General features: G+C 36.9%; 1 protein-coding gene across 1 annotated transcript in view; it reads left to right on the plus strand.

Moving 5' to 3' along the window:
• Window positions 1-12,324, plus strand: part of DNAH1 (dynein axonemal heavy chain 1) — a 168,063-nt gene that overhangs the window by 133,696 nt on the left and 22,043 nt on the right. The window contains exons 55-60 of the mRNA XM_063291915.1: window positions 6,173-6,364; window positions 7,721-7,888; window positions 8,026-8,217; window positions 9,214-9,345; window positions 11,013-11,138; window positions 12,084-12,203. Of these exons, the coding sequence (XP_063147985.1) occupies window positions 6,173-6,364; window positions 7,721-7,888; window positions 8,026-8,217; window positions 9,214-9,345; window positions 11,013-11,138; window positions 12,084-12,203 (930 nt within the window). The remainder of the gene's footprint in view (window positions 1-6,172; window positions 6,365-7,720; window positions 7,889-8,025; window positions 8,218-9,213; window positions 9,346-11,012; window positions 11,139-12,083; window positions 12,204-12,324) is intronic.

The raw sequence follows: 12,324 nt of genomic DNA on the forward strand, positions 1-12,324 counted from the left end.
TACTGTATAAGAAACCAGAGATGGACTAAGTAAGGTTTGCAGTGGCCAGGGTCAGACTCCAAGGTCTTACACAGGTCTTTGTTCTATCCATTAATGCTATTCTTTAGTCTACATCATACCTACTCCAGCTCTTCTTTTCCTTTTTTTTCCTCTTGCCCTTATTCTAAAGTCGAGGGGAGGAATGTTTAGAAAATAAAGCTCTTAGAAGCAGAATAGAAAATGTGGCTGCTTTGCATATTTATTCCAATAACAATTCAAACGTTTTGATACAAAACAGTCATCCATAATATTTTCCAGTTTTACAGTCTTCTTCCTACATCAGTTAGCCATGGTAGAAGCAAAAACACAGGTAGGTATTTTATAACACTTATCCTTTACAGCACACATTGCTACCCCATTTTAAAACTAACCTCTGCAACCACAAAATTTAGGTTATTATTTTCTTTCTTTTTTAAAACACAGATTGCAGTTCTTGGGCACATCATATAAAATTGCAGCACACCATCATTACTGGTTAATCAGTCAAAAGAGTAAAAGAAGATCACATATTTCTGGTCTGAAGGCTGTGCTTCTACTAATATAGCCAAACTGGTTAAGGAAAAGCTTTCACATGACATGTGATGCTGTTGTGTCTGTATTGTTTGTTTGTTTTCTCTGTGCCAAATTGTCCTTGCTTAGGATAGCTATAAAGGTCATCTGAAAAAATGGCAAAGTTTCAGTCCAGCATCTTACTCCTCTACTAAAGCTGAAGTCTACTTAATCTTTTCTTACATTCTACTTCCTTTAGGGTAAACAGGTACCAAGAGTTCAGGGCACCTTCTCTTTTAATGATTGCACACCGGAGAGAATTTCTACAGATGAAACCTATCCTGCTGAAAATTTCCTTCTCTGCATGTCTCTTAAAGATGCAAGAGTCCTATTCTCTTTTGTAGCCAATCCCACTGATTCCAGCTGCAACAACCCTAATATTCTGCCTTGATAAATAGTCTGTTTCTCCACAGTTTTAGTCAGGTTCGTATTCAATGCTGCAGTGCGTTACTTATTAGGAAGAACGTACCATTGCCTTCCAAATATTCTCAGACTTACATTCCCCACACATACTACTTACTGGCGAACACTGGACACATCTTTCTATCATCATACTAGATAGTTGTATCAAAGTGAGGCTGCATTCATATGCACCTTTCTGTGAACATTAATCTCACTAAACATAACGAGGCCCCAAATAAAAAGACACAAATTGACCTTGTGTGACTAACACACACATGTACACCCCTACTCCATATTGGTAATTTAAATGAACAAGTTTAGTCACAAATGTTCTTTTCTCATGCAGTATGTCTAACACTGATTACTTGCAAATATTAAACCAGCATGTCAAAAACATTTTCATACAATGTCAGCCATAATACTAGCTTTGAGTAAGGTATGGTGAGATAGGCAAAGAATGAAAGGTCTCCTGTCCCTTTAACGGTTATATAGTTAGCTTTCAGAATAACAATCTTCCTGCAAGAAAATTGTAATGTCCTGAAATTTCCATCTCATTTAGTTCCCCCCTAGTTATAGCAAGGAACCTTACCTTACCCTTTGTATCAAACTTAAGCAAGCAGCATCTCAGACTTATACAAGGACCACAGGTGTATTATGGAGCACAATGATTACTTTTATTATACTAATTGGTCTGACCCCAAAAGAGAGGTAATGAACTAAACTAAAAGCTCTTGGTTAGTAAGTCTTAGAAAGGATCTGCCTTTTGACTAGGGATGTGGCCTTCCAAATGTTTTTGAACTTCAACTCCCAACATCTCTCACTGTTAGCCATGCTGCCAGGGGCAACAGGAAGCTGTAATTCAACATTTGAAGATCCACACTTCGTCACCATACAGTAAAGAGAAGTTCACCTCATATTTTTCAGTTGTGTGCATTCCAACTTTTTCAGTTATAAACATTTTGTTATTTCTTTCCATGTCATGTTCAGACTGATAATTTTCCTATGATGATTTCTCTGTTTAAAACTTGCTGGATTTATCTGTGAAGGACAAATATTTAGAAGTCAAATTACTTGTTTTAAATAGAGGAAAAATAAGTTTGCTAGAGAAATTCATGCAGAGAGGCAGATTTCATATATACCTTATTACACACAAATCCTAAATAAAATAAATGCCATCAATTTTAATAAAACTGACTTTTGCATAATTGCTTATCCAGGGGTAAAATTTCATACACTGTAGTGTTTTATATTTTCTGAGGGGCTTGTCTGATCTTTATTGCAGAGGCATTCTTTAAAAATAACTCACATTTTATATAAAGTATCTACAGTATTAGGCTTTGAGTTTGTTTCCCTATTACACAGTCCACCTGTACTTTTCTTCTGCTGCTTTCTCTGCTGCAAGGCAAGGTCACTCATGACCCAGAGGCTTCATGCAGTTCCCTACCCATCCTTACTTTGTAGCCCAGAGTACTCCTGTGTAGGTAGGGCCCAAATTATTAACTCTTTATTTGGGGCTGAGGTACTGGTGGAGTGGGGGGGCAGAATGTAAAGAAGCAAAACAAATGAGAAGCCTTGCAAAGGCTTAAGGTACTCTTTTTTCCTTTTAAGTACCAATGGTTTTTCCCCCTGTTTGGGGGATTAAACTCCCTCCAGAAAAAACAAAAACAAAAGAATTGGAATTTTGAAGACATCATGATGTCTTCACTAGTCATGATCCCTGAAATCCTCAGAAGGCCAAAATTGCAGAAAATGTCTGTTCTCCTATATTCCATTCAGACATGCTATTGTTTCTCCTATTCTAATTCTTTGGCCAACTTTTTTTTTCTATCCACAAATTCTGGCTTATTCGTCTTATTTCTTTCTCTCCTTCATTTCTGTTCTTGAAACACTCCCCTCTTGGCTTCTGCCTTTTATTTTCAACTGAAATTGCCTCACTCAAATAATGAACTTTCATTTCCTTGCCAAAATCAATGATTATACAGTCTCAATTTTTCTGCTGTTTTTAATAATCATTATCACCTGCTTTAATCCATTTTCATGCCTCAGTCTTCATAATTCTCTTCAACTGTCTTTTTCACTGTTCTCTCCAGATGCATCAGGACTATAATTTCCAGCCAGAAAAGCCAATATCCATGCTAGCTGAGGGCATTAGTCTAGAGAAAGCAGCCACATAGCTAACCATTTCCTTTACTTTCTCTTCTGTGCTAGAATCACTCTAAGTTCTATCCTTGACCTTTGTTCTTCCCTTACACTTTGTAGAGAAAGGATGGTCAGTACATGGCTCTCCAGATGTTCAGCTACTGTATGTCTTATATCAGTTCCAGCCAATTTAGCTAATGGTGTGGAAATTGGTAGTCCATCAATATGCAAGGGAGAATTCATTGTCCATTCTTCTTTTAGAGCAAAGACATTGAATTATACCTTTCTAGCCAAAACTTGCTTCATTCCTCTAATCTCACATTTGCAAATGCCTTTCTGATATTTGCATTCAGATGTTTCATTTTGGCTCAAACTCAGTATATCCAAGACAGAACTTATCTCTCTCCCAAGTTAACCACTGCAAAAGCATTTTTCCAACAACGTTTTTCACTTTCAGTATGTCCCCAGATCATATCACTTAGCAGTTGTCAACTCATAATCTACAGTAAAACATCTTTTTTTAGAATCTCAGCTTGTACCATTGCAATGACCTTAGCCATCCAAATGGTTTCTAACCCCTCAACTTATATTTTTATTTCTGCCTTTATACATTAAACTGTCTAGAATGTCCCCATGATGCCTGCACTCTACCTACATTCATAATCTTTCTCAAAGCCTACCTTCCCAATGGCCGTTTCCCTGTATTCTAATCTTAACCATGTGTAACTGAAATGATTACACATACTCCTTTTAAACCCTGCAGCCATTTTCATGGCATCATCACAAAAATGGTTAGGACTTCCAGTTTTCATTTGGATGAATTGCTCATATAGATAACTGAATCATGACTTATTTATGCCTAACTTTCTCAGCTTGTTTTAATAATTTGGATAGAAGTGATATGCCTTTTGAAATAAAGAAGACAGCTTGCACAGAATCTAAAATATCTGGGAACGTATCTTTCAGTATGTTAAATTAAATATGTTCAAATCTATAGATGCAATTTTAGTAGATATAACTTGATGGTTAAAACTCACATTAAGTTTTTGGGGTAAGATTAATGTTATCATATTACATTAAGATTCTCAGTAGATGTTTTACACATATACATTAATGAGATTTTTTTATAGCAAGCTAAAGCCCCTAGAATATATTTGGCTAAATTGAGGCTACCTTATGATGATTGGGGTTTTAACCTATCAAATTTTCAGCTGTGTTATTGGGCTTTTATTTTAACATCTCTATTTTGGGGGGAATGTGATGATTAATCTCTTTGGGCCCATTTGGAGACCATGTGTGTAACAACTTTGAAATCCTGGCAAGATTTAGGGTGCAGGGTACTAAACCAGGATCTTCATTTCCTATTTTGAAAACTGCTAGGCATATTTGGTTATTAATAGATAAGTACTTATGTTTTGATCCCAGATCATATAGTAGGGAAGACATTCTGTTGGAATATTAGGGCTAAACAGGGGATTAAATCAGTTGATTTATAACAGTTCTTTTAAAGATTTTGAGAGATTGCATTTTGAGCTTGACCTACCTGCAAGATATATGGTTGGAGTCAAACAGTTCAGCCTGGACACTTTAGTAGCCTCAGAGGTACCTGAAATTGTGGCTTCCTTAAAAGATGCAGCACTTGAATGGAAACTAACAATTCAATTTTATACAGTATTAAAAAGTGAATTGAAAACTAATAAGTTATATATTTGAACTGTGGAATGAAGAATTAGAATATCCAATTTTGTAGAATCAATGGATCTAGTTGTTAAAAATGTGAAATATACTTACAATTTAAAAATAACGTTAATTCAAATATGATTTCATGTTAATTGGACCCCTCAAAGAATGTTTAAAAAGAAATGAACTTAGATTTCTTATGTTGGCAGTATAGGAAATCTGAAGAGTCTTTAACATACGATTTAGTCTATTCTATTATAGCTTTGCTTTGTCTTAAAATTGCTACATATATCATAGGCAAAGATCTCAAAATGATTATGAATTATAGCCCTAAAACATGAAATTTGTCATCTCCTGAAGAACTTTGGTTCTATGAATTGTGGGTTGTGGCAAAGAGGATAATTCTACATAATTGGAAAGAAATTTACTCTCTTGATTTTAATATGAATATGAATTTGTTACCTGTTTTTGAAAAGTCTGTGTTCTAAAAATGAGAAGATGACATAATATATTTTATATGATCTAAATTTAATGACAACAATTGGAGTAATATATGGTTTTTTCTGTTAACTGGTTTTTTTTTCTTTTTTGACACATTTAGTTTATTTTAATCACTATATTAAATGGGGGGGGGGTCTGTTGGCAGAGTGCTAGAAAGCATTTGGCCCAGGAGAGATCAGAAAAGTCACACACCAGGCATTTCTATAAAAATAATTTTATTTACAGAAAACAAACATATTTAAAGGCTGTTTGCTGAGAGGAGAGATTTCTCTCAGTTGCATACTCTCTGCAAGCCTACACAGAAGGAAAACTGAAACTAAAACAAGTCCAGGCAAGTTCTTCCCTTAGGCAATGCAACCATTAACACGTGAAAAGGGAACAATTAAATTCAACCTCTTCACCTGGCCAAAATGATTAGTTACCATAGTAACCTTAATCTGTAGTAGAAAACATATTAACAGGGTCTTCACTGTATAGCCACTCTTTTTTGTTGGTGATAATACAGACTTTTTGTACTTCATTTTAAAAAATTTAAAAATCACAAAATCGGTTCGCATTATATAACTAGGTAATTTTTGCCTCCTTTCCTCTGTGATCTTCATTGTATTTTTTTCTAGTTTATAAACCTCTTGAGGCAGGAATCTACCTTTCATCACTGTTTGCAGACTGTACAATTTGTACTATTCATATGAAGTGTATTCATTTAGAGTGATATGAAAGACTAATCACTAAATCTTGTGCAAAGATAGCTCTTTCTAACATTGTCCTATTGAGTTGAGGATAATTATCAATGCTCTACAGATGGCAGGACATTATTCTGAACTACTTTTTAACATATTTCATTGTTCATATTTCCAATTAGGTGCGAGCAATGCAGCGTCCTCCACTTGGAGTGAAATTGGTGATTGAAGCTGTTTGTATTATGAAGGGAGTCAAGCCCAAAAAAATAGCAGGCGAGAAGCCAGGTTCTAAGATAGATGACTACTGGGAGCCGGGCAAAGGTCTTCTTCAGGACCCAGGGAAATTTCTTGAAAGTTTATTTAAGTATGATAAGGTAAGTACTTGAAAGGTGTTTATTCTCACTCATTGACACAAAGACATGCAATTTTGTTTCCAGGGTCTCCTCTTACTTTTCAGGGACAAACAGTATATTTTTGCTCCCTGACAAAAAAGGTGCCAAAATTGCTCCTGTGTTTTAGCAGCGGCTTGATCTGCAAAACACAACAGGAGGAATATTTCATGGCAATTGGCAATAATCCATACTATCTCCTGACATCTGTAGATGGAGCTGGTGTTATAACCAAAAGAGCAGAGATTGTGTTAAAAAACACAGAAAGCTTGGTAACTTTAAGCATCGGGGTAATTGTGGAACTCAGAATGGTCAATTTGTTTTCTTTTGTGTTACTTTAATTAATAAAACTGAAGTTGGTTAATGTGCATGTATTCCAGAGAAATAACACATCTACTGTGTTACATTTTCAAGCAGCATTGTCACATCTTTGCCCAATAATAATTAAACATAAACCTAATCCAGTGTACTTGGTTGGAAGAAAAAATGCATTCACCATTCACCTTTTTCTTTTTTTCTTTTTTCTATTTTCTGTTCCTCTACCTTTTATATATGGATGACTGTTGTTATTTGCCACACATAAAAATGCCAGCAAAGTCTCTGGGAATCAGGAACTCATGCTGCTCAACTAAAAAAAAAAAAAAAGGGAGGGGAGCAGGGACAAGAGTTGCAAGCCCTTGAATTTTTCCTTGGTTCACATTAGAATTCAAGCTGAAACTCCCGTCTCCCAGGACACAACCTTCTAAATGATAGTTTTTTGTAGAGATGTAGAAGTCTCACTGAATGATTTTCCCATGGTCATAATGCCATCTTCAAATAACATATAGTAGCTGACTTCACTCAACCCAAGAAATCAAATTATGTTTTGCTTGTTTATGGCTTAACAAATGTAGTTTGTAAGTTTGGTTTATGATTCAGCGTGTTTAAACCTAGCCAACTGGAACAGCCTGGAGTCATGGGTGCTCCATTACTGGAGGTTTTCAAACTAAGCTTGGACAACCATTTGTTTGGGATGGTCTGAGGATTCCTGCCCTAGTCAGGGAGTTGTGCTAGAAGACCTGCAAGATCCCTTCCCTATTATTGTGATTTTATTACATAACCTGTGATTATAAAATTATGACTAAGATGTATAAGGAACACAACTATTGCCTTAGCTTTGCTTCTTAACCATTGCCTTAGCCTGGATTCAAATGAAAAGGGAATAATACAAAGAACTGTAAGGGTTATCATTATAATACATCTAACATATTTTTATCATGAAGTCTTGCACTGTTTCTCCTGAGCATTTAGATCTTCCTCCTCCCAGCATTCATAAGCATTTTTTTAAAAAACTCATTTCAGGATAATATTGCAGATACAGTGATTAAGTTCATTCAACCATATATCGACAGTGAAGAATTTCAGCCAGCAGTTGTAGCTAAAGTCTCCAAAGCCTGCACATCAATCTGCCAGTGGGTCAGGGCTATGCATAAGTACCACTTCGTGGCAAAAGCTGTGGAGCCAAAGCGCGTAAGAATTATTGCAGTGCTTTTACAAAATCATATAATGTATACCCCTGCCATCTTCTCTGCTTTAGGATCTTCTTAAAAAGCTTTGAAAAAGCAGCAGCAATTACTTGGTGTTCACAAATATTTCCATTTCCATAGCAAGCCCTGAGGGAAGCTGAAGAAGATCTACAAGCCACACAAAAGGTCCTTGATGAAGCCAAGGAACATCTCCGAGAAGTGGAGGATGGCATTGCCCATCTTCAGGCTAAGTATAAGGGCACTTTAGCCACGAAAGAGGAACTAGAGATGAAGTGTGATCAGTGTGAGCAGAGACTGCACCGAGCTGACAAGGTAAGCATAAATCAAATTGTAACGTTGACTCATTTGAAAAATACCATTGACATTTTTTTCACTTGGAATTGTTTGGGCAAGGTAGAATATAAATTCAACAAATTAAGTCAAATCAAATCTTAGCTTCCAGCTTATGTGCAAAGATGACAGATAGATTGTTCCAGTTACACTGTGGAAACCAAGGTTAATTTTTACAGATAGATTTAACTAGGATTAATCACACAAGCTGGGTTGCTTTTTATTAAGTCCATCAATGCATGGTTGAAACAGAGGAGCTTTTGTTTTAAAAAAAATCCACCTCCAGACAAATGCAGTGATAAATCCTTTGCAGTAGTTATTCAACTGAGCTATTCGGGAGCTAGGGTGACACCCTTCTATCACAAGTAATTACAAAAACAATGAAACAGGACATCAATGGACATTAATTCGTTTGCTTGTTTGTTTTTAAGAGGATATAGGGGAAAAGTTCTGAACCAGTGGGGGGTTGTGATGGCATTCTGGCAAGCTGAATCCAAAGCATCTCAGTGCTGACAGAATTCAGTTGAGATTGTTAGAGTCCAGCCAGCATTCGCACAAGACGGGGGCACCTTAAGGCTACAGTGCAGAAGTGCCCCAAAGGGAGGGGCACTATGAGTAACTTATTCTGTATCCCTACCAGACTCCTTCCGATTTTTTACCAACATAAACTAACACAGTTCTCTTCCTACAAATTCTCTTTCCTTGGGGTTTTTACACTGGAAAAAATAATAAATGATCTATTTCTACCAAAATAGATGTCTGCCAAGGAAAAGCTTCCAACACCCGATTTACAGTTATTTTCTTTTATTAGTTTAATCATGTGTGGGATTCAAGCTTGCTGTTTCATGTTCTATATCTTTGTTGCTTTTAAAAGAAGGTTTCCTGTGTTGCCTTCTTGCATTTCCTGTTAGGGTTTTCTACTAGAAGAAGCTACTGAGGAAGAAGCAAAATAACACAATTTATGTCTCTTTTCTTTAGTTAATTAATGGTCTGGCTGATGAAAGAATACGTTGGCAGGAAACAGTCCAGAAACTAGATTATATGATCAACAACATTGCAGGAGATGTTCTAGTTTCTGCTGGCTTCGTTGCATACCTAGGACCATTTACGGTGAGCAAGATAAACGTCTTCTTTTCCACAATATCTGAGCTTTATGTTGAATAAAGGCTGGTCCAGGATAAAGTCACCCAGAGGAGAAAAATCTGTATCAGTCAATATTGATCCTACAGCTGTATACCAGGACAATATGTCTGCTGTCTAAATATTCAAAGAGAATTATGCTACAGACACCTGCTTACAGATGAGCCCTTTTGGGAAGCAAGCCATTCCAGCCAAAAAGGAGCCTGGCCTACCACTCCCCTACATAGTCTCACTGCCTTCAGCTCTCAGTTCATGTTCTGGGAGGTCAGATGAGATGGTGGGGAGTATACAAATACAAAGGATAGGAGAGAAGCAGTGAATGTGGGTTTGGGTTTCTCCGAAGCAATGAAGAAAGTCTCTTTCAGAATAGCTGGAGTTTAGGCTGCTTGCAACAACCCCTCAGTGGACTGTAGTCAGTGAAATGAGAGCACTAGTATCAGTTGCACTAGAAGCAAGGTATTCCCTGTGTGTGATACACCTCATTATCTTTCTCCTTAAATTGCACCATTTTCAGAATTACATAAACATGCAAAGTTGTTCTTGCTCCCCAAGTATCTTTTATACATTGATTTCCTCCCCACTTTCAGTGGGGAAGGGGGAATTCATAGTTTGCTACTGTCAGTGTGTTAAACATAAATTGTTGTTATATGCAGGCTTGCTGTTATACAGTATCTAAAGTGGAATTAACTATGGTTAGCAGTACTAAGAAGGGCTACAAACTCAGTTCAAGCTGTGATTTCTTATCATAGTTTAGAAACAATTCCTCATAAGCTCTAATTACAGATTTGAACTTATGTTTACAATAAAAATATGTAGATAAAAGGGAATATATGAAACTGTAATCTATAACATTTGAACCATTGTATGAAACTTCCTAAAGGGGACGCGGTGGCGCTGCGGGTTAAACCGCTGAGCTGCTGAGCTTGCTGATCGGAAGGTCGGCGGTTCGAATCCACATGACATGGTGACCTCCCATTGCTAGTCCCAGCTCCTGCCAACCTAGCAGTTCGAAAACATGCAAATGTGAGTAGATTAATAGGTACCGCTTCAGTGGGCAGGTACCGGCATTCCATTTAGTCAAGCTGGCCACATGACCACGGAAGTGTCTACAGACAAACGCTGTCATGAGTAAGGATGGCAAGCAGGGGGCTCCCATCCAGGCTGTAAAGCGCATGCGTAGCACTGAGGAATTAGGTGGCCATTCCAAGAGACACAGATCGGGCCCGCCTTAACCTTTGGGGTTTATAGGTCTGGGTTTTTCCCACGCTTCTTCAGTTTGTTAGGATTTTCCTGTTATGTAGCAGCAATAAAACACTAGAGACCTGTTCCTTGTCTCAGCGTGGTTCCTGGCTGTTAGGACAAACGCAGGCTCTTCGGCTTTGAAATGGAGATGAGCACTGCCCCCTAGAGTCAGACACGACTGGACTTAATGTCAAGGGAAACCTTTACCTTTACTTTATGAAACTTCCTAATATAGTTATTCCCTGTTGAGACTACTGTATGCTCTGAAACAGGTAAGCATATTGACATCAAACCTCTCCTTCAACATCAAGAGTTGACTACAAGTAGCTAGAAAAAAAAATAATTTAATTAACAATAGTGATTTCAAATTACTGATACATTATTTTCCTTTGTAGGGTCAATATCGCATATCCCTTTGTGAGGAATGGATAAATAAGCTAGAGTTATATAATGTTCCCCACACTAAAGAACCAAATCTGATAAGCACACTTGGAGACCCAGTGAAAATCCGATCATGGCAGGTAATCTTAATATGTATACAGACTAGTTTTGTCACGTGTCAATGCTTTGAATTGCTATGTATTTTTTAAGCGACACGAATCCTAAAGAGTGATTATACAAAAGGAGCAGTTCCTGGAAATTTTTAAAAGCTTCAGGAATTCTATACATTCTACTTGATTGGGAATATTCAAGAAAAGAGAAGCAGCAGTTACGGTGGTGCCCCGCAGCTATTTGGGATTCTGATTTCCATAACGCCTAGAATTGTTATTTGTTTAACATCCATGATGCTGCCTTGAAAAACTCTAAACTGTGATCCCAATATACCAGCTGGGCATCAGTACATTGGGGTAACAGTAGGTGAATCCTTATGTACAGAAGATTTCTCATAAAATTTGCTTGGATTTCCTCAAGAGTAAATCAGTCAAAACAGAGAAACCATCTTAAACTTACATTATTCATTTCATTCAAAAGAACTTAAGGTTAGGAAAGATGGTAATCTTCCTATGCAATATGGAACATTGCAGTATTTCTGGAAAATATGAGCACCTTTTCTTTTCATAAAGCCATATGCTAGAAGCTCTGCTGCCTCCTGTCATTCATGTGGACCAGCCAGAGAGTATCTTAACTGAACCACCATATTTTTCAGTGCTGTGAGGATTAGAAATATTTGAAACAGCATTTCCAACTCTAAATAAAAGCTGTGCAGGCATGTCTTCAATTACTCTGTTGTTCTCATAGCCCAATAAAATTTTTATAGTGAATCAAAGGATAGCATTACAGTGTAATGCAAAATTCTACTGAGAGTTTTTATTTCTCTGCCATTGGCACTTGATTTACATAATTTGTGTAGGTTACAAGATTTAACTTAACTTAAGGCACAGCATGTCTTTTTGCCAATGTAGTTTTGTTTAAGACGGAAAACGTTGTATTTATTATTTAAAATCCTGTATGTTCTTCATATGCAGATTGCAGGTCTACCTAACGACACCTTATCTGTGGAAAATGGCATGATAACACAGTTTTCTCAGCGCTGGACTCTGTTTATAGACCCACAGGGACAAGCCAACAAATGGATAAAAAACTTGGTAAACCTTCTCTTTTTGATGTTATTACACACATTCATCGGTATCAAAGGAATGTTTGTAGTTGACATTAAAGGCTTCTTCTTCCTATAAAGTCTTGTTATTTATCTCTTCCTCATAAAAT

The sequence above is a fragment of the Candoia aspera genome, chromosome 2, assembly GCF_035149785.1.
Source record: "Candoia aspera isolate rCanAsp1 chromosome 2, rCanAsp1.hap2, whole genome shotgun sequence".
Lineage (NCBI taxonomy): Eukaryota > Metazoa > Chordata > Lepidosauria > Squamata > Boidae > Candoia > Candoia aspera.